At 47.5% G+C, this 21,482-nt stretch overlaps 1 protein-coding gene, 2 long non-coding RNA genes and 1 pseudogene across 3 annotated transcripts; 1 reads left to right on the top strand and 3 right to left on the bottom strand.

The window, feature by feature from the left end:
- Positions 1-225: 225 nt before the first annotated feature.
- Positions 226-920, bottom strand: LOC8031739 (annotated as a pseudogene).
- Positions 921-9,443: 8,523 nt separating this feature from the next.
- LOC120850516 lies at positions 9,444-10,203 on the top strand. Its single transcript, XR_005718154.3, has 3 exons — positions 9,444-9,542; positions 9,650-9,733; positions 10,097-10,203. It is a non-coding gene; the product is annotated as an uncharacterized LOC120850516 (long non-coding RNA).
- Positions 10,204-10,273: 70 nt separating this feature from the next.
- On the bottom strand, positions 10,274-13,045 carry LOC120850517. The gene is made up of 2 exons (XR_005718155.1): positions 12,813-13,045; positions 10,274-10,440 (listed from the first exon to the last, which is right to left on the bottom strand). It is a non-coding gene; the product is annotated as an uncharacterized LOC120850517 (long non-coding RNA).
- Positions 13,046-14,098: 1,053 nt separating this feature from the next.
- LOC120850519 (putative nuclease HARBI1) lies at positions 14,099-15,422 on the bottom strand. Its single transcript, XM_040223041.3, has 2 exons — positions 14,855-15,422; positions 14,099-14,409 (listed from the first exon to the last, which is right to left on the bottom strand). Exons 1-2 carry the CDS (start codon positions 15,264-15,266, stop codon positions 14,099-14,101), a joined length of 723 nt encoding a protein of 240 aa, XP_040078975.1. The 5' UTR covers positions 15,267-15,422.
- Between the last annotated feature and the right edge of the window lie 6,060 nt (positions 15,423-21,482).

Here is a 21,482-nt window from a genome sequence, read left to right as displayed (position 1 = left end):
CACAAGCGCCGGTTTCGGCTGAAACTTGGGCAACTTGGGTTGGGTTCCAGGCACGTCTGAGGCCACCTCAGACGTGCCTGGAACCCAGTTCAATCGTCTAAAAAATAACCGAAATTGCCTTCATTGTCCCTTTAAGTTATGTACAAGTCTGCTTATGCTCGAAATACAAGAGCTTTTAAATGCCAGCATTTGAAAATAGTACCACATGGGGTTTGTCTCCTTCCTTCATACGCGTTCGTTGAAAATGGGCTTCTGCATGTTCGCGAGAATGCAGCACAGGGTTACGATTTTGTCCACGCGCTTTCTCAGCTCGTAGGGTAGCCTTGGAGGCAAGATGTTGTAGACTTTTATCCTTTCAATGCAGCTCTCGACATGAACACGATGAAAGGCTATCTTATAAGTGCGTTCTACCTCTAAAGCTGTGAACTGCTTTTTCATGGAGGCGAAAGGGGGGATTTCTAATGCGAATTTGGGCGCCTCCATATCACAACGAATGTGAGGGAAGCCCTTGTCTGTCATGACAAGGTCATTGGGTTCAAGAAGGTCTAGCATTCCAGAGTTTGCTGTTATGTAGATATCACTGGACCACCCACCAAAACATTGGAGACGAAGAGTGAAGTTACTCTTGTAGCTACTCCAACAATTAATTTTCTCACTCACTTCAGGCGGCTTTTCGATGGGGACGTCCGTACTGTCTATGATGACTCTGCAAGTAGGATATTTTTCACAAAACGAAGGGGGCATCGTCTCCTGCACCACGTCTCTCGGAAACCAAACCAACCACCCCTGTTTTTTTTTTGTGTGTGTAGTGTGTCCAGAATGGCATAGAATGTACGAGACGCAGTTGTGCGATGCATACCAAAGAGGACGCTTAGTGCAGCGAACGTCAGCCCGTGCTTCATCTTCAATAGGAAGAAAAGTCATTAGGAAGAAAAGAAAAAGATTTCGGAGGGGTCTGAAGTCCATGGCGTCTTGACCTGTGCTGTACAAAGACAGAAAGCAAGTTTGTTGTAACCATTTGTGAAGCATAAGGTCGGTCTACCTTGTACATGTGGCAATACTGGTTTACGCCGTAGATAAGAAATTTCATCAGTGCGCACATAGTTACGTGTCCCTGCCTCTTTTCTTCGCAACTTACAACATGCTTTCTTGACCATTACCATTTCTATAGTCAGTGACAAGTTTAGAATGCAGGGTGAGGGAAAGGAAGCTAGGGTGGGGACAAGAAAGCGGATGCAACGCTGGAGAGGAGGCTCCAGTGTTCTGTCTGGTTCCTCCTCCTCCTTCCTTTCCCTCGACCTAACTTCTTAGCCAGTAGCTGACTAGTAGCCCTGAGATAGCACCAGGACTACAACGTCATTCTGCAGCCTTTGTCAAGAGGGTCAATGGTTTTGAACACCGTTTTTTTTCATGCGGACGTGAAGGGGTGGCCATACCGTGTCGAGGAGTTTCGCGACGCGGTGATTGGCTGGCTTTGCTTCCCGAGGTCTTGGCCGTCGGGGCTTACCAGATGAATCACGTGTGGCCAGTATCGTTCAAGAATGACGAAGGCAAAAAGAAAGTGCTGGAAACGCCGGAGGTGACGGTGACGTTATCGACCCCAGCCACCAGGACGTTCGCGTCAAGCTTCATTGGTTGCTCTTTAGCGTCGCCGACGGTGATGTAAGAGATTTCCTGGCGGCTTAAGGCAAGGTCATCGAAGGGAACAGAAAGAAATGGCGTGTCGACGGCTGCCAGAGCGTCGGCACCATAACGCGCACTGCGGTACTTTGGCTCAAGGTGGGCGTCACTTGCGACGACACCCCGCACCAGTTGCGGGTGGGCGGAGAGCTAGCCCTCGTCGTCGTTCCTGGAAGACCTCCGCTTTATCTCCGGTACCAGCAGACGGGGCACATTCGCAAGGAGTGTAGTGTCCCACGCTGCAACGTCTGTCGCCGTTTCGGCCACGAATGCGCTCGCTGCGTCGGAGCGTACGCGGCGGCTGCTGCGCCTGGGGGGGGGGGGGGGGGGGGGGGCAGGAGAAATCCGAGCTTCTTATGGACGAAGACAACGCCGAGGAGGCTGCCGCGGGCTCTACAGTCAAAAGAAGCCCTGTAGTGAACGCTATCCTTGCGGCCGAGAACGTGGCGGGGACAAACACGAACAATGCGTCACCAAATACTGGCGAGACGGTGCATGCTGGGCAGCAGAAGATGGTGGCGGCGGAGGCGCCTACACCGTCCGGTGTGAAGGGTGTCGTCTTCGATGCAGTCAAGAGGCAGCCGGCAGTCGACGTCCCCATGGACGACGCAGGAAAAACGGAGGGTTTCTACACGGCGAAAAGGACGCGGGAGGAAAACGTCGCAGGCCCCACGAATTCGGAGCAGAAAGAGCCGCCGTCAAAGGCGGGCCCTATCTGGATGCGACGTTCCACAGTCAATGCGAATGCAACTGTGGACGACAAGGCGGCAGCCAAGCCACCCCCGTGATAGCATGCACCGGAGTTCGACGGGGGCCTCGGAGTCTGAGCAAGCAAAGTGCAGAAACCATTATCGCGCTGAGTCCGAACAGATGGGCGCACGACCCAAGGTAAGCACCATGAGGTCCCTCTCTCTCTGAGTGGCGGCGATGTTAGAACCTCTTTTACGTGTCGCCACAATAAACGTCCGTGGGCTGGCGGCGGGTCGCCGGCAGTATCAACTTATTCGACTATTAGTCGAGAACGAGATTGACATCGTGGCCATGCAGAAATCAAAGATCGAAAGCTTAGAGCAGACGGACCGCATGGTGCAACCGTTTCGAACTCTTTTCAATGTTTGTGTCTCACACGATGTCGAAACTTCCGGGGGTCGCTGTTTGTTTTTCCGCTGGTCTCTAGGTGTCATTGATACGGTCATGGTTTTGTGTGCGTCTGGCCGTTTTGTACTCTGCAATTTTCTTTTGCAGGTATAGAGTGGCGCGTTATTTGTGTTTATGCTCCGACTGACGAGCGTGAACGTAGAAAAACTTATGAAGGAATGAGTGAGTTCCTTAAAGGCGAGAGTTGTTATTTTCTTGTAGATTTCATTTGATTCCGCGCACTGGAGGATCGTGCTAATGAAACCCGGATTCGCGACTCGAGTGCTCTTTATTGAAATGACATTGTCGCTGTAAATGCGTTAGAGAACGTCGTAAACATCACCCCCAAAAGTAGCGTTAATTTCACACACTTTCAGGGCCTTATGCTCGACTTGACAGGGCCTACGTTTCGCTTAGTCTTGTCCCACTGTGCAACAATTACTCCGTTCAACCTGTTGCTTTTAGCGATCATGCGTTAGCTATGTTCACCTTCAGTAAAAAAATGAAAAAAAGTCACGATGGGAACGTTCACTTTAAAAAAATGATGAGTAGCTTCATGAAGGATGGAGTTTTTAAATCTAAGGTAGATGATTTAATTAGGTTATTTTACGAAGACGAGAAGACAATGTGGGGTGCTAGTTGGGAACTTTTCAATGAAGTAAAAATTAACACAATTGAAAGAAGAATCACCTTTAACTATCAAAAACAGAAGGAAGGAAAAGCTACGCCGTTAATTGAATTTGTATTTAATCAAGGAAAGCACGAAACCGGATGAGTTTGTACAAGAGATATGGGATATCAAGAACCAACAATGGACCGTGAGAGATAAGAAGGGGCTACTGCGCGTGCGCGGTCTCAGAGGCTATGAATGGGCGAAAGACCTTCGAAGCGACCGTTGAGCGACGACAAAAGGTGTGCTCAGCGAAATGAGATAAAATAAATACGCTACGGAAATTCGATAACTCGCGATAAGAAAACGATCGGGCGAGCTTTCGTTGAATATTATGCAATAAAGTTTTTACCAACCAAATTGAATATTATAACGATTTGATGGTTCACAGCGTACCAAAAGATGACGGTTTTGACGCCGAGTGTTTGTCGCTTATGCCCGCGCTTGAAAACGATGTTCGAAAAATTTTAGAATCGCCGATCAACGTCCGTGCGCTTGAAGATGACATAGATGAATGAACTGCGGGCAAAACGCCCGGACTGATGGTTCTCTCGGAAGTGCATAAATAAGTTACCGCCATCCTTTTTGAAAAGCCATGTTGTCCTCATTCCGACGGTCGATGAAACTGTAAAGCCATTGTCTGTTTCCTATTACAGGCCAATAAGTCTGACTAATGTCGAGTACAAAATTTACAAAAAAAAGTCCTGACTAGACATTTGCAAAGTGTTATAAAATACATTGTGGGACCGCATCACACCTGCGATATTAAAGGCCGCACTATTTTAGCCAATAGGTAAGGAGCATTCTACTGGGTGACCCAAGGAGCGGCCAGGCTCTTTAAATCGACCGCAAAATTCGGTTTCTTGACCTATGGCGCTACGAGTTTTTCCAGCGTTGCCAACAGATGGTGCATTCTTTTTTGTAAAATTTGCAAAGAGCAAACTTACCTGAGGAAAAAGTAAAGAAAGAAAAAGACTTAGCGCCTATGGAAACGCAGCAAAGCCACTTTTCTTCAAACATTATGGCGCCGCTACGCACGGGAGACAAGAGATGGAGCAAGTGGTGGCGACGCCAACTTCCGCCAACGAACGAGCGTACGGCGCCGAGAGCCGGCGTCATTAGTGGACGATATTTTCGACTCAAAAGGGGCGCGAGCTTTTTTTCTATAAGTTGCCAATGCATTATTTTATCATCCGTACTATTAAAACACATTGAATGGACAGATAATCGATTAAAAAAATGTTTTGTCGGGATATTTTGACTGTTTTTTTCGGGTTACTGATGTCGTCTGCTTTGCTGTTCCTTGTCGTTACCGCGGCTGTTTTTGTTTCTGCGACTCGCTGCCTGCGGAGCGCGCGCCGATTTTGAGAAACCCGGGTTTCATTAGTCTGTGGTGTCATCTAGTAATCAAATGCGTTCTAGTGTACAAGGCTATTTGCGTGAAGTTTGTGGAATTTCCCTTGCTGCTACCCGTCTCGGAGAATGACACAGCACACCGGTTCAACAACACGTAAACATTTAATGACCGCTATCGCCTGCGCCGCGGTCCCAACAGCCCCCGCGCATCCGCTGCGACGGCCTTTTTATTAGCGGCGGAGCGCCGCTCGCGTGGCCAGTTGTCCTTGGCCCCCTCGTGGTCAAGATGACCACTTATGATTGTCGGCAGGGCAGCCTGGGCCAACCGCTTGGAATCGCCAGGTTGCCCACCACATCTCCCCCCTTCCAAAAACGAAAACAGAGGACGTCTTAGATGGTCTTGGGGGGGGGGGGGGGAGGGGGGGGGGGGGCGGCTTTCTTCTGAGTCAGCAAGGGTCTTCTCAGATGGGCGAGCACGGGTCCGACGTCAGTACTTCCGGACAGTACCGATGCAGCTGTGGGGGGGTGGTCTGATGATGAGAGCTGCGTCGCCGCTGTCTGGCACGAGGAACTAGAAATTAAAACCAACATGAAGCCATGGCGCGGTAGGAATAAGTAACCGCGCATACGAAAGATGCCTGCCCCGCTGTGCATGTGGGAGCGCGGTCCCTTTCTCTTCTCCCTCCAAAAACACCGAAGAGGGCATGAACATAATGCACTTAGAGCTTCTGCTACTCCCGGTTGTCTTCACCGCCGTCTCAAGTTGTACCGCGGTAGAGACGGTGTGGAATCTTCCGAGAGGTGGTCCGGATAGTCGTCATCTGGAACCTGCGACACATCTAAATCCTCGGGTTCATAGAAAGCTTTTAGGTCGGCTACATGAATAGACCCGCACACTTCACTAGATTCATAATGCACCAGCTCATAAGACAGGTTGGAGAGCTTCCTACTAACACGGCAGGGGCCATCCCACCTCTTTGCTAAAGAGGCCGTGAAGCCTCTAGCAGCATCACTCAGCGGATGAGTTCGCCTCAGTACCAGATCTCCTACCTTGAACTGCAGATTTCGCCTACCCTTGTTGTACTGGTTTGCCTGCTGCAGTCTCGAGACGTCGAGGCTCTTTAGCTTCACGCAGGTTCTCCGTGAAACGCTTTCGGAGATCTTCTGCGAACTGCGTGGTAGTGCGCTGCATGCTTGCAGGATCTGTGCAAAGGAGGCCGTTTCCCAGGGGAAACACGAGCTCTTTCCCAAAGTTAAGTTGGGAAGGAGTAAAACCCGTGGACCGGTTGATTGTTGTGCGGGTAGCGAATGCCATTTCTGCCAATTTCGCGTCCCAGTCTTTGTGTTGCTCTTTATGCAATACAGGAGTCTGCTTCAGGTTACCGGAAAGTGTTATGAGCTGGCCGCCCGGTTGTCGATGCGAGAGCAGACACGCCGGGAGTCTCAAGACCGCGAACGGTTTGAGCTGGGCGCCCTGGTGTCAACGCGAACGCCGACACGCCGGGAGTCTCATCACGGAAAGTGTTGTGAGCTGGCCGCCCAGTTGTCAATGCGAGAGCAGACACGCCGGGAATCTCAAGACCGCTAACGGTGTGAGCTGGGCACCCGGGTGTCCATGCAAAATCGAACACGCCGGGAGTCTCACAACGAAGAGTGAAAGTGTTATGAGCTGGCCAGCCCGGTTGTCGATGCGAGAGCAGACACGCCGGGAGTCTCAAGACCGCGAAGGTGTGAGCTGGGCGCCCGGGTGGCAACGCGAACGCCGACACGCCAGGAGTCTCATGACGGAAAGTGTTGTGAGCTAGCCGCCCGGTTGTCGATGCGAGAGCAGACACGCCGGGAGTCTCAACACCGCGAGCGGTGTGAGCTGAGCGCCCGGGTGTCCATTAAAAATGCATCGCGGCTGACTTTCTATCTGTGTACCCCGAAGAAACCGGAACGCTAAGCGAGAGCCTTAGGTAGTCCCTGGGGGGCGTGCTTCCAGCAAAAGTGGGGCTTGAGCGCATCATCTGCTTTCGTTGCATGTTAAGAAGCATGGTGATAGCCACTCTTAGTTCTGCTAGACCACCCTCTGATGATGCGCCTGCCGGAACTGAGACTGCAGGCTTAGCGTCTGGTTTTATGTCGCTGGCGGCGTTATCCGCCAGTGCACCGAGCGTCGAAAGGTCGTCCTCACTCACGTTTCTGTCGGCGTCCTCTGTAGACGGCATCGTGTTAAAGTGGAGGCTTCCGCAGGTCGATGAACTTAGGCTTGCGAAGTAACGCCCTCTCAACTGTGGGCGAACTCAGGAACGCAAAATTGACTATGTAAAACGTAAGAACGAAGCCAGTTTGCTGCCATCCTCCCAGACGAGCAGCATATCACGTCTGGGCGCCAGTGTGGGATTTCCCTTGCTGCTACCCGTCTCGGAGAATGACACAGCACACCGGTTCAACAACACGTAAACATTTAATGAGCGCTATCGCCTGCGCCGCGATCCCAACAGCCCCCGCGCATCCGCTGCGACGGCCTTTTATCAGCGGCGGAGCGCCGCTCGCGTGGCCAGTTGCCCTTAGCCCCCTCGTGGTCAAGATGACCACTTATGATTGTCGGAGGGGCAGCCTGGGCCAACCGCTTGGAATCACCAGAGGCCGGATTCACGAAGAACGTCTTATCTTAAGACAATTTTTCTAAGAAGTTCGTATCCCAAGAAGTTCCTACGACATGCCGAAATCGGTATTCTCGAAGGGCTACTTACGAACGAAAATCCTACGACAAAAAAAGTGAGGGAAAGAGAGAAACTTCCGGTGTCTCGCGACCAACGTGAGCTGCAAGAGGGAAGCGTTGCCATGTCAACCGCAGGGGACGCTTTGTCCGCACACATGCGTTTGTCTGCCACGTGCATTCGTTCTCGCCGGTCAAACCGATAGACACCGGGAAATGTCGACATCGCCCGCCGACAAGAAGGCTCGGATGAAGAACTTTTCAGAGGTCGAATTATCGACCTTGGTTGATGGGTATGAAGCGCATAGAATCGCGATCGACGCGAAAGGAGACGGGCCCCATGGATCGGCCGCCAAGCAGCGGGCTTGGCAGAGGATTACGAATGACTTGCTTGCTGTGTCTGGGGTGAAAAGAGAGATCGCCGATGTAAAGAAAAAATGGGCTGACTACAAGAGTTCCCAGAAGAAGCGAGGTAAGATAACCCATTTTTACAGTTCGCGAACTAAGTTGTTGCGATATGCGTCGTAACGCGAAACGTTTGGCGCGAATGGTGAGCCTACGAGCGAGCACATTTTACTCCTTCAAGTTAGTTTTTATTACTTTTGGCGGCAGTCTTGAAGATGTGAAGTTGCCGAAGGGCGACGAGTGCTATGTTCCCGAATGCCGCAGAAGGTTATTGTGTAATGAAATGTGCAATCGTTTGAATTTCGCTCATACCAGTGTCGTGCACGAGATAATGCGCAGTTAGATGTCACTGGTTTTAACCAACATTCGAACTCACCAACAGTACAGTGGCAGTCTGTTACGCGAAGAAAATCCAGGAGCAGCTGATCAGTCGCGCGATGTATATCTCGTTTTTCTGACGAGATCCGTGCAATGTTATTTGGTACTAACCACAGGTGCAGCCCTCAAGCGCAGTCAGTGTGCGACTGGAGGCGGCGTAGGAGACAAGCCCCTGAACGACATGGAGGAAAGGGTCGTGGGACTTCTGAATGTGGAGGCCATGATTGGCATCCCAGGCGCGTTCGACATTGGTGTTCCTGCAGAGGCACCTAATGGCGAGCCCTTCAGCCTGCCGCTTTCCGGTAGGTTAACAGGAGGCTCGGCAAGGCACTAGCATTCCTTCATTAATGGGTATCTCATAATTATTATGCTCTTTCATTATACTAATTCCATTCCTGGACCCTAGCTTAGTCAGAGAGGGTTTTACTTTATCTTTCCAATATAAATTATGTCACCTTTCTATTAAAACCCACATTACCACACTAAAACAACAACAAAAAAATGTTTCATAAGTAGTATGTTTCCTAATTAAAATTTCAATTTTCCAGGCACTCCCATAACATCGGACGCTGCTAGGCCCAGATCAGTAGACCTAGTTTTTTCATTCGGTGAGTTCATAATAGATACTGGTCTGGTTAATTTAACTAGTCATGTTGCACCTTGGCATCCTGTAAACCAAACCCCTGGTTTGGGAGCACGGCCTAAAAATTTCAGTCTAGCTTGACTAATCAAATAGCTCTATATCCAAATGGTCTCGACGAGGGACTAAATTATTTGGATAAACAAGGCATAACGGTAATAAGAGTTCAGGCACAGGCAAGCTGGTGAACGGTTACACTGAGAAACCTCAATGCAAGTAAGTTGAAGAAACAGGACAAGCACAACGATGTACCATCATCTAATGTTGTGTTTGTTCTGTTTTTTTCGCTTCCCTTGTCTGAGGGTTTCTCAGTAGACAGAAGTGTACTATATTTTTACCGAAGATTCAGTTTTCTGGGTCAGTACAACATGTTTCTTAATCTGTGTTCAAGATACTACTGCAGAACCAAGCAGGCCTAGTTCAGTGAGGCCACGACATACGAGGTTTGCTGCCTTATCAATCATAACATTGCACATAGTGAATATACTTGTTTCATTACCTAATAAGAACTAAATCTTTTTTGCCTTCCAGCCAGGCTGATAATATTCCGGAACGCCCGCAGGGTGATGCAGGTGCGCGACTTCAGATTTTGTTGAATAATCATGCTTGCTCGACAGCCGACCACATACTTCAACAGCAGATTTTCCTAGTACTCAGCTCTATTGTTATTTCTATTCAGATGTCCACGGTGCAAGCGGAGGTGGGCTCCAGGAGAGCGAGGCCCTGCCGTGCACTTCAGGTAGCCGCAGGTCTAACCACAAACGTGAGTATAGTCCTGCTAGATTTGGATTGCAGCATGCAGCAATACGAATTTAACTCTGAATACAAAAATGATACTAGATAGAATGTGCAGCAAAAAAACATGTGCGAGAAGAGAGATCCACTGTAAATTCCATGCCAAGGCAATCTGCCATGCAATCTACAGCCTCTGAGCTGCAATGCACTAACACTCGGCCACTGATCCCCCAATTATCTCATTAACTACTTGTTTTGCTCATTCATGCATGCTTCCTACAGCTACACCTGGACATTAATTTTCCATACAAGTATCACAACAGTAGCGTGAAAGTGGTGCAAGGATTTTAGGTTTTCAATCACAAAGAAATTATTTTTCTCTGATGTGCAGGTAGCAGGGACGCCCCTAGCCACGAGATAATCGAGACCCAGGAGGCTATTGTGGAACGCCTCGACAGGATTGTGGTCCTGCAGGAGCAGATGGTGGCACTGAAGGCATACAAACTGAATGTTCGGTTTGAAAATGGCAAAATTGTCCCCAGGTATTAATAAAACCTTACTTAGGTACAATAACAATAAACTGTTTCTTTAATGCACTGAAGACTCTCGTTTTCCTGAAGTTTCACTTGAAAACGCTGTTCACAAGCTCATTCCTGACGGCGGTGCCAGTGGCCGTGTCTCGGGCAGTGGTTGGCCTGTCGTCTTCTTCCTCTTCCTCGTCCTCAGATTCTGGAACTGTTCAGGATGCCACATTTAGCACAACAGAAAATGAACACCTCGAAGGCTTGCAAGCACAATTTAAACTTATAACACTGCAATAGCTGAATTAAGGTGCTGGAAGCACTCATTTATAAATTGCGGGTGTCTCAAATCCAGATAGAGGCTTATTAAAAGTTCATAAACGAAAATAACAGTATGGAAAGGGAATTGTGGGTCTCATGTGTATACCAAAATTAACATATGAGAGGCATTACCACCCACTTTGGAAGCAGAGTGGCCAACCACGGTGCAGGGCCCTTCGTGATAATAGACCCTCCCGACACTAGATCAAATCACTTCTGCAATATGTACAGGAGGAGCCTTATACACGAATTCAACTCTATTACGTCACGGCTCGGTGGTGGCGCATTGGGCGCACTTCCGGTCTGTAGCTGTGAGCAGAAATCACCATGTGGGACATGCATTCCTACGCTCTTTTGGAAGAAACAATACAAAAACCCGCCTTTTCGTCAATACACTGTGGCTGGGGCTGTACCAGAGGAGTCGGGGAAAGTTTAGGTCACTTTTTATGAGTTTTCTGCCTGCTCGGTTCGTCCGAGAATGTGGATAGGTGCCGTGAAAGAGGAAAACCAGACGCCATCGGACCACAATTACTTGTGCGGGAAGCACTTTGGGTTGATTTAGCGGATACTTGGGGTCGTCAGATTTATTTGTTTTGTTCCAACATGAAGGAGGGAAAACCAGAGTTGTACGGACCACCTGCGGACTACGTTCAGTGCTTCATCACATTCAAACAGCCGCCTGATCGTTCGAACTGCCGTCTGCTCTTTCAAACGTTTCTGCCTGTTCTCGTATGCTTGTTCAAACAGCGTCCCGTAGACGGAACGTTGACCCGGTAATTCCGATCAGAAGTAACTAAGTCAAAAGACCTTTAAGTTTGAAGGTTGGTTCGTGTAAGTAGACTCCGTGTAAACAGTAGATACAAGGAGATGTTGATCATTGTCACCCATGGCCATCACCCAGGCACGTAGCCAGGATTTTGTTTCGGGGGGGCCCGCCCATGACAAAAGGCTGTATGAGGGGGGAGAGGAGGCCCCAGCAAAAAGAAAGATTTCAAGGGGGGCCTGGGCCCCATGGCCTGGCTACGTGCCTGCCATCACCGACTTGTTATGCCTGATTCACTTGGTCCGATTCTGCTTGAGATTCTTAGTATCGACGTCGACCATCTCAGCTACGGTTCACCATATTGCAGCCCGAGCGACGTCATCGTGCGAATCAGGCTTCAGCATCCATTCTGTGGTGTCCACGTGGAATCAGTCGCCGCATGTCACATTATTCAGGCAATTTTGTGGTGTAACGAGCCTCATTAATTTCGCTGAGGCCGCTAAAGTAGTCGCACATTGCCAGGAAAACGTAGGATAAGAAATTCCAACGCGAAAAAGCACGGGGATTGACACTGACGGCGACAACATCGTATTTCAATACTTTGCTTATGGACGACGGCGAGCTTCTTGCCCACACTCTATCGCACATGTGCGGCGCCGATGGCGTCCGCTAGGGGCGCTCCATTTTGTTTGCAAACACGAGTTGGTCTACAGCCAGCAGGTGAGTGACGCTCACGATAAGTTAAGAACAGGCGTAAGGTGTGTTGATTTTCGCTAGTACCTTATTTTTTAAGTAGCCTGATCTAGCCTGCCAAACCCTGCTGGCTCGTTTGAGCGCACAGGGAGAGCTGGTGCTGCGAATGAGACGCTAGGCTTAAAAGGTAGAACATCCGCCTCAGCTTCAATGAGTCCCGAAGTGAACCAGCGGTGCGCAAGTCATGCAAACGCTTCGAATGAAGCTAAGAAGGTCAATAAAAACAAACCATTGCCACCGCAGGCCGGAAGAGTACGGTGAAAGTATCGAGTGAGAGCGGACACTACATGGTCCGCACTTCGCTTCGACCAAGCAGGGCAGCGACATATTGACACATCTGTTAATGTGACTGTTGCGCCACAACGCGGTTCTGAAATGAGCTTTGGGGTTTTGGTACTATTTGAAACCATATAGTGACTCTAGGTAAAGCTTCATGAATGCCAAAGTTGACTGCGCCTTTGATCAAGCGGACTGTTTGCGTTACTTTCCTCCAGCAAATTTAACGCCTGTATTTGCAAGCGGTGACAGACCTTATATAATAGTGTGCGAATTGATACCTACAAAATAAAAATTAGAGTAAGCAGGGAGCTTGTAAAAGAGATTACTGTTGAGCTTGCAGGCGACCAGAATTAGTTTCCCCTTTACCCCCTTGTGACGAGCAGAATGAAGAGCCCGGGGTCACACCGAACAATGCTGTCGCTAAACTCGTTAATGTGGCATTCCTAGTGCTCCAATGCACAAAGCCTTACCGGGTGGTTCAGCGAGGGAAACATGGTGGCGGATGCAGTAATTGTGCAGGACTGCACAGGCCACAATTATGCGGCAGCACACACTAGGGGTGTACTGGAGGACCCCTCCGGACCTGTCCAGGCATCTGAAGCGTGACTTGAGGATTCCGAAAGTCCTCTCGATGACCTGTCTGGTCTTCGTGAGGCACTCGTTGTAGTTCTCTTCCTCCTTCTTCCGCGGCTTACGGAAGGGAGTCATGAGCCACGGCTGGATGGGGTAACCTGCGTCCCCTAAAATATTGCAAACGGTGTGAGATTTTATGCCAGTGTGTAATGCAATCAACACAATGTTCCACCTAAATTTAACTACCTCACACTTTGCCTCTCGTAGCTGCATTGGTGCAACTCCCACCTAATTTGTTTCTTTCTGACGGCTATGTCAGCTGCGAACGAGCTATGTGTGAGCAACACTAAACAAAGCACTCAACCAATGTTCGCACTCGTAAAGGTTCGCAGGTTTGATTTCCACCTTCTCTCAGTTTCTATGTCAATCGGCATTATGCTGGTGTGCTTTCATAACTTATTATAATGAGGTGCGCACGAAAACAGCTCGTGAACTGCATCATGATCACTTTCGACGAGATCCAATAGACTCATTTTACCAGCCAGTTTGGTTGTGATGTGCTCATTGTGCTGCGATTTATTCTGTGAGCTGCAGTCCTTTCGCAGGCGTGAAAACCGATTTGCCAGCCTGCGCGTGCAGAACGTGAAACAGTATGACCGTCCTGCGCACTGCTGCCTGCTCTTTGTGAACTGCGGTCATGGTGGCGACACATGTGCACAGAGTAGTTGGTGAGATTGGTCTACCCCAAAAGATGCTATGTACATGATTCTGGAAGGTTCAACCAACTAACCTCATTGTGTTCGCTCGGTGAAGGACATTCCCAGCTGTAGAGTTTGACTGACGTGTGCAGCGATAAACGTTGCTATACTGTCATAGCGTTTAGTCGTTTTTAGGGGTTGCTCATTTGCCTTTCTCGCAATAGATGCATACTCAGGTTAAAATCAAAACAAGGCTGTTTAAACAGTGTTGTACACTTTGCTCCTCAAAGGTAACGAAATACATTTACTCGTTACTTGGCCTTAAAAGTAACTAAGTGCATTACTCGTTACTTGGCGTTAAAAGTAACTAAGTGCATTACTCATTCCTTTTCTTAGAAAGTAACTCGGTAGAAGTAACTTATTACTAGTAATGCATTACATACATTTCTGATTCTAAGTGTGATAAGGCATTGTCATTCAGGCTGCTAAATATCAAATAACTCTATAAATTGGGACCAAAGCATACCAAGCAACCACCCGTCGGGCATGTTGCCCGCCTCGAACTTGTCAGCCAGGTCACAGTTTCTCCACATGAAGCTGTCGTGCGTGCTTCCTGGCCACTTCACTGTGAGCTGTGTGATTTCATTGCTGGCGTTGCAGATGGCTTGCACATTCAGCGAGTCGTAGCCCTTCCGGTTGCGGTAGAGGTGCTGCTCCTTTTTCGCGATTTTCAGGGCGATGTGTGTCCCATCAATGCACCCCAACACCTTGGGGAACCCGTTGATCTCCAAGAAGCCTAGAGGTTAAACAACAAAGATTATGTTATGGCGTATTTTTATAGAGCTAGAACAGGTAATGCAGACACTTTTCCTACCTGAGATAACACTTCTAGATGAGACATGCCTCAAATGAGGTACGATCACGATCGTTCAACATAATTAACTAAACAGGAAACGGGGGAGGGGGGGGGGGGCAGTGATTTTAATTGCCACTTTGCGTGGTGCAAATCCTCCATCTTTCAGCCTGCATCTGCGGCAGAGAACAGCCTACACACTCATGTTGTGCGAGAGATCGGTTCCTCAGAGCAAAACTTTGCGTCGCGCACGGAAAGCGGACGCCGATGGCGGAATTTTAGCCCGCAGATCCAAATATAAGGATCAGTCCGAGTAAGCGCGCTAACGTGGCTCTGGCTTTGTTAATTGCATTGAACCGACGGTCCCCACATTGGGGAAAACACTTACCGCGTGCAGTGAGCAACGCTGCCCGCGACGTCGTGGAAAACTTGATGCCACTGTTGGCGAGATCGCAGAGCGCACTGCTCACTCCGTTGATTATCCGTGAGGAGCTCGACTGGCTGATGTTTGCAACGTCGCCCACCACCGACTGAAAGCTCCCGCTCGCATAAAAGCGGAGCGCAAGCAGCACTTGAACGTCGACGGGGAGCGAGCACGAACGAGCTGTCGGGCGTCGAAGCGCCGGCGCCAGAGCATCGCAGAGCCTCTGCACGGCTGGCCTCGGCAAGCGGTAGTAACGCTCGAGGTGGTGGTCCGCGATCGTCTCTAATGTTCGACGAGTCCGGAAGACACGCTGCTGATGCAAAGTCCTTCTCGCATCGCGCTGCTGGTCGAGTAAGAAGGCGACGTAGGCAGCCATTTTGAGCAAGCAGTCGCGAAAATGTTCGTAAGAAGAAATGGACCCCTGTCGTAGGATTTTGTCGTAACTTACGCAAAAACTGAGAACATTTTGCTTCGAGAATACCAAAAAGTTCGTAACTTTTGCGTAAGTTATATTTACGAACTTTTTTGTCGTAAGAACGTTTCGTGAATCCGGCCTCAGCTTGCCTATAAGGTGTGCTTTCTTTCAAAATACTCAAGGTGCGCTTTTCCTTAGAGTATCTCAGTTATCCGAAAATGATTGTATAAAGATTTAATAGATGTACTGTTGCCAATAGCTCTTTATAGGTCATTGTACTGTGAACGTCCAGGGCTAGATGTGCTTGAAAGGGTGAAGAAAATGCCAATCAAATCTTCGGCGAAATATTTTTTCTTTAAATTGCACTGCGGCGTACTTTCTGTAAAAACGTGGCTAGGACAGAAAGGTATTTTTGTACTTTCTTAATTGAATTTTATCCTCTGCAAGAAACCCGAGACGCTAGAGCACGTATTTATTGAGTGTTGGGACGCGTGTTTCATTGGGACATTCTTCAGCGCACGCTGAAGAAGGATCTAGCTTTAACTGCACATGGCATCCGCTTTTTGCCCCTGGAAAACGAGGAGGGGGGGGGGGGGGGGGGGGTCCCCTGCGTTATGTTCATGCTGCTTGGCCTCCACAAGTCTGTAAAGGACAAGAATGAGTGTTAATAATGCTGATGTGAATATCAAAACAATAAGAGCAAATTTACTTGAAAGTGTGGCATATATTCGCGAGGTATACGGTGCACACTCTGAACACCCTGATTGGCCAATGCTCATCTAGCATGGCCAATACTAGATGAGTTGGTGTGTTTGAAAATATTTTAATGCGCTGGCGACCGCCGCTAGGGTGCTGATTCGCTCTTAAACAAATTGTACGTGTGTGAACGACCGTGTGCATTTTCATTGTGTCTTCACCGGCATTAAAGAAAAGGAAAACTGAAAAGATTTTCCTTTAGACCCAAATGGTATTCGTTTTTTGGCCACCGATAATGAGGACGGGGTGCCTTTTGATTTGTTAATGCTCCTGGGCCTTCACAGTCTATGGCTCTCCCGCACGGCGAGGCTCCATATTGACGTCGATGCTCAGCCGGCCAGGATGTATTTTCTACAAGGTGTTGGGGCGTACATTGCAAACTGTAGGACACAAGAGACCGTACCTGATTGGTTACCTAGAATTGAAACGCTCGAAATTTTGAGGTGTCAACGTCAGCCATTGAAGGGATGACGATTTCATATTTCTTCCCCATTTTTATATACCTGTCATGTAACCATGTCATGTAACCACGTGTGTGTAATGTAAATATGTGTGTTTGTGTGTGTTTGGTTTGAAAAATCAGATAATGAAGAAAAAAAAAAGGAGTGGTGTAGTTGTCAGCACACCCGGCCGGACATTGGGAGGCCCAGAGTTCAAATCCTGGCTCCGCCGTTTATTTCGGCTTTCGGTGGGTTCGTAAAACTTTGATGCTTTGATTCATTTTTTGTTCCAAAGTTTAATATATATATATATATATATATATATATATATATATATATATATACACACATATAGCTGGTACTGCTCGTCAATGTCGGCCAGGATATAAATTAACAACGACTGATAAGGGTTTTTTGTTCAGCAGAGGCTGAGTTATGTAATGGTTAGTATTTCGAGCGTAATGATTTGAGCTTTGTACGAGTTTCCCTCCTGTCAAACAAACCAGGACTAATAAGGTGAAAACATTTTCACTTAGGACCTTCGTTCCGGGACGTGGACAGGCTGATAAAAAAAGATAAAATATTCATGCAATAACATTGAGCAGCCACTGTATTACATTTTGTACATTTTTATTCAGATTTATACAAGTGAAGAGTTGTAAAACAATTCGTTTGACGAGTATGGCGTTGCCAGATTGTATTCGTTGTTCGATGAAGCTTCAAACCCCTGCACAAAAAATAAATAAATAAACGTAAATTAATTATAGGTGCAAATGCTCGAGGAACTTTGTTTTTAAAAGACCCGCGGATACATCGCAATGCTTTGTTACACTAATTCAATCACCCCGTCGCACGATGTTTTTAAGCGGGAAGAGGACAAATCAAAATAAATGTAAAGATGTACTGCTATGAGCTTCAGAAAATGCTCTGAGAGTAAAAAAAACAAAAAAAAAAACAAAAACAAACAACAACAATGTCGAGTAGTTTTGTCAGTTTAAACTATTCTACAATTGGGAATGCTACGAATCTGCCGATGTTTGCGTTCAACAAGGTTCAAAAGTTTTAAAGTTTAAACGCAAAGTGCAAATTTTTTTATAAACTTTATATGTTTGCGTGGAAACCGAAAACTTTCTGACGCCTCATAACCCAGGATGGCTTCATTATTTATGGAAAAACTTGAGCATTTTTTCAGTCTCTGTTTTTTATCTAAACATTAGTAGGCATTATGCTAAAGTCATGTCGTTCTGGAATAAAAGAAATCATATTCGAATGTGAAGTAAAATAAATATAGCGTCCATATCAGTTATCTTTAGTATTGTTGCAAACATATCCAATGTTGTACAAGTAAATTGCGTTTGACTTTTCCACTGCAATTTTGCTGATGTCTTGTACGGAGCTGGGCTGTAAGGAGAAGGAGGTAGAGGACTCATCAAGCTGCAACATCAGTTTTTTTTTTTCTCTGTACTCCCGCTGTCTCTTTATAGTAGAAAATAATGGTCGGGATTTCGAAAGGACCGACCAGTTATATGTCTATTTGTTTTCTCCCTATATTTGAAATTTCTACGTAGAAGTCGGACAATACTGTTCAAACGCCGAACTTCGTTCAATTTCGCCAAAAGTTCGAAAGTTCGCTGAACAAGATCAACCTCTGTGTCCGGTAAAAGTTCGTTGCATCCCTGCAGATGAGACTAATTTAGTGTATCAGATTCCGCCCCTCCCCCATCCCCCATTTTGCCAACTAAAACCCCAATGACACTTCTCAGGCATCATTCAAAATACATTCTCCCGAAACTGTCTTGAGCGCGTTTCTTTCTTGTATGACCTCTCTCATTGGCCATACGAAAAACTGTCTGCAGGTATGTTTTAAACATACTTCGAGCATGCTTAAGTTGTGTCCGCGGGGAATTCTGGCATCATCATCATCATCCGTCTTCGTCATTTTGTATGACGTACAAACTGTGTGACTGCGAAACGCGTAAGGGGACGTACGCAGACAGGCGACTTCGCACTCCAGCTGTGACTTGTAGTTGTTGGCGTTGCCTCCGCAGCCTCCGTACACGAACTGCTCGCAGCTTCCCGCGCTCACGTCGAAGTACCAGCGCTCGAAATAGGCGTTGCACAGTCCGCTCACGGGGGCAGGCCGACAACCCTTGTCGAAATCCACGCCACGGTACTTTTCCTCCAGGTCATTTTCGACTCTGGCATGAGTCGTCGCTGAATAAAAGTTAAAAAAAAGTATTTGTCAGCAGTTAACACTTTGTAAATGTGTTTCCTTGAAAGCTAACCTACATCTCGACGCAATTAATCACAAAAAAAAAACATTGCTTGGCGGGGCGTGTTTTGGGCATCTTATAATCGCTACGCAAACAATCAAATTGCAGCATTAGCTAATAAGAACACCAAAGAACAAATCACAAAGCATAAACATAACAAGCACGGCGTTTTTTTTGTTTTTTTTTGTTCGCTTTGATTATACACTTTTCCATTCTTGGGTAAATAACTTTTAAAAAGTAATTCGTTACAGTTACAGTTACCTTCAGAAAAAAGTAGCGAAGTTACCGTTAAAGTTACCGCAACAAAAGAGTAACTCGTTACAGTTACAGTTACTTTTGAAAAGTAACGACGTTAATTTTCAGTTATTTTCCTAAAACACACAAAAATAGAAAAAAACTAGAAAACGCCCTTCACAATGTTTTATTGCATAAGATTAAAAAGTACGCTTTTTACTCCATATCGTAACTTAGCAGTAGTTGCTTCTCGAAGTTTGTGTTTGAAATTTTCAACGCCAGAATAGTGGCGCAAATCAAAATAGGAAACATGCGCAGAGCGGAGTAGTGGCGCTAATCAAAGTACGAGACATGCGCAGTGCCCTCCACGTGTATTGTTGTTACACGGTTGATTCACCCGATTAAAAAGCGTTTGCTTAAGGAAAAAATTACACCATCTTCCCGAGGGGAACCATGGGGTGATGCGGAGCATCGCGGATCGTTATTAACGGTGTTATTAACGGTGTTAGTAACGTTGTTAGTAACGTTGTTAACTTGCGTGTTATTACGTTAGTTTGTGGGGTGGTGCTGACGCTTGCTTGCGCCAACCCACTGACTGACGGGACTGTTACTTCCATCACACTTCATCGGAAGAACGGAGTGAAGTGGAGTCAACAGCGGGTGAACTGAACGCGCGCAGTCAGTCAGTCAGAGTCTTGAGAGCAAGGAAATCAAAGGAGAAACGCGCGCAGCGCGCTACCGCTGCTTATATTCACACTTGAAGGAGAGGAGACTAGAGGAGGAGAGTTGCGCATGCGCGCGCGGTGTGAGTAGAAGCGAACACACGCGAAGTGCACGCAGCTGGTAGAGAGAGAGAGAGCGGAGAGAGTAACGCGCAGCTGTTGGAGAGAGGGAAGGAGGAGAGTTGCGCATGCGTAGTGTGAGTGCGGACTACGACGCCGCGGGACATAGACCCGAGCAAGAGATGCTCCGCATCTAAAAGAACAACCGCAACAGAAATAGTGCTTCAAGAGACTAAGATGTAAGTGTTCACTCACAAAGTACAAGCGCGCGCGTAAAGATAACTAGATATTTTTTCATAGCATCTACACGTGGCTATATTCGGGTCGTGACTCGCGAGAAAGAACGTATTCACAACTTTGTGCGAGGCCAACTTGACACTCGAAATGTCGGAATAGACGATTTGGAAAGTGCAAGAGATGGCTAAATTGTACTCGTTCAGTGATATATTATTCATAAAACACTGGAAAGTAACGACAAAAGTAACGTCGTTACTTGCATCGTTACCTTAGAAAAAAGTAATAGAACTACAGTTACAAGTTGCATTTTAAAAAGTAACTCGTTACAGTTAGAAGTTACCAAAAAAGTAACAAAGTTACAGTAACGCGTTACTAGTAACGCGTTACTACCCAAGACCGCACTTTTCCCACAAAGGCGCGGCCATCTTGAACGTCGTCACTTCAGCTATGGGTTAAAACATCGTTATCATTTCTCCACGCCGCTGGATCGTGCTCACGAGAAATGCGCGATTGTCACACATTCTTGTTTTGCTTAACCTATATTTTTTCGCATATTCCAGGTTGACATGCTTTATTAATTTTTCGTTCTGCTAACGAGATACGGAACCCACGCAACTGAAAACAATAGAAAACGAAAACCGTCTATACGCTCCGTGTGGGAACTATAGACCGACACACTGTTTACAAACAAGCCCGCCTTTGCCCACACCAGGTGTGGGCACTGCGCGTGCGCAGAAACCGAATTTGGGAGGAGCGAAGCGTCTGCGCATGCGCTGTGCCGCCAACAGCGCCACCGCAGCTGCATGACGTCAGGGCCGCGTGTTGGTCTATAGGGGGCGCTTTGAAAAACGCGCGTACCGCCGTTCACGGAGGAGCTGGCGTTCGAGAGTGAGGAGCGTTCAGCAGCCTGCGGCGCCTTTTCGCATGCGAAGCTGTGGCGGCGGAAGCGCACAGGGAAGGAACTTTTGCTTTTTGAGCCGATATGTTGAGGGTGACGTTGCATGAGTGCTGGGGCAGAAGGGCATTTAGCTGTTCTCCATTTCTGATATATTGAGTTTGAGTCGTTAATAGGGGTAATTTTTCTAGTTGCAGAGGAAAAAGGGGTTTGAGCAATTTTCGAAAAGCAAGATGGCCGCCACCATAATTGCTCTCAGTGGGAGATTCATTAAGCTCGTCGCTGTAAACGTAGGGCTGCTGGGACGACGATATTTGGAGGCGAGTGAGATGTTCACTAAAGAAATGTGCGTTCACAACTGTCTCAGTCTGAAATTTCTTTCGCTCGTCGCTAGAACAGCAGTACTCTTTGGAAAAATGATATTTGGAGGCGAGTGAGATGCTCACTAAGTTTGTGCACTAAGTGTGCAAAGTTATGTTTCGAACGAATAAAGCAATAAAGTTCTACGCGATATCCAATATTGGACACAAAATGTTGTGTTATAACCGGGCTGCGCGAAG

This window comes from Ixodes scapularis, unplaced genomic scaffold (assembly GCF_016920785.2).
Source record: "Ixodes scapularis isolate PalLabHiFi unplaced genomic scaffold, ASM1692078v2 PGA_scaffold2__306_contigs__length_199485367, whole genome shotgun sequence".
Lineage (NCBI taxonomy): Eukaryota > Metazoa > Arthropoda > Arachnida > Ixodida > Ixodidae > Ixodes > Ixodes scapularis.
The sequence above is the reverse complement of the archived record's forward strand: the minus strand, read 5'-3'. Positions and strand labels throughout refer to the sequence as shown.

Excerpts from the sequence above, each read along its gene's own strand:
- LOC120850519 (XM_040223041.3), bottom strand. The coding sequence starts at position 15,266 with ATGGCTGCCTACGTCGCCTTCTTACTCGACCAGCAGCGCGATGCGAGA. Across the intron at positions 14,410-14,854 it reads AGCGTTGCTCACTGCACGCG|GCTTCTTGGAGATCAACGGG; the intron begins GTAAGTGTTTTC and ends TTTAACCTCTAG.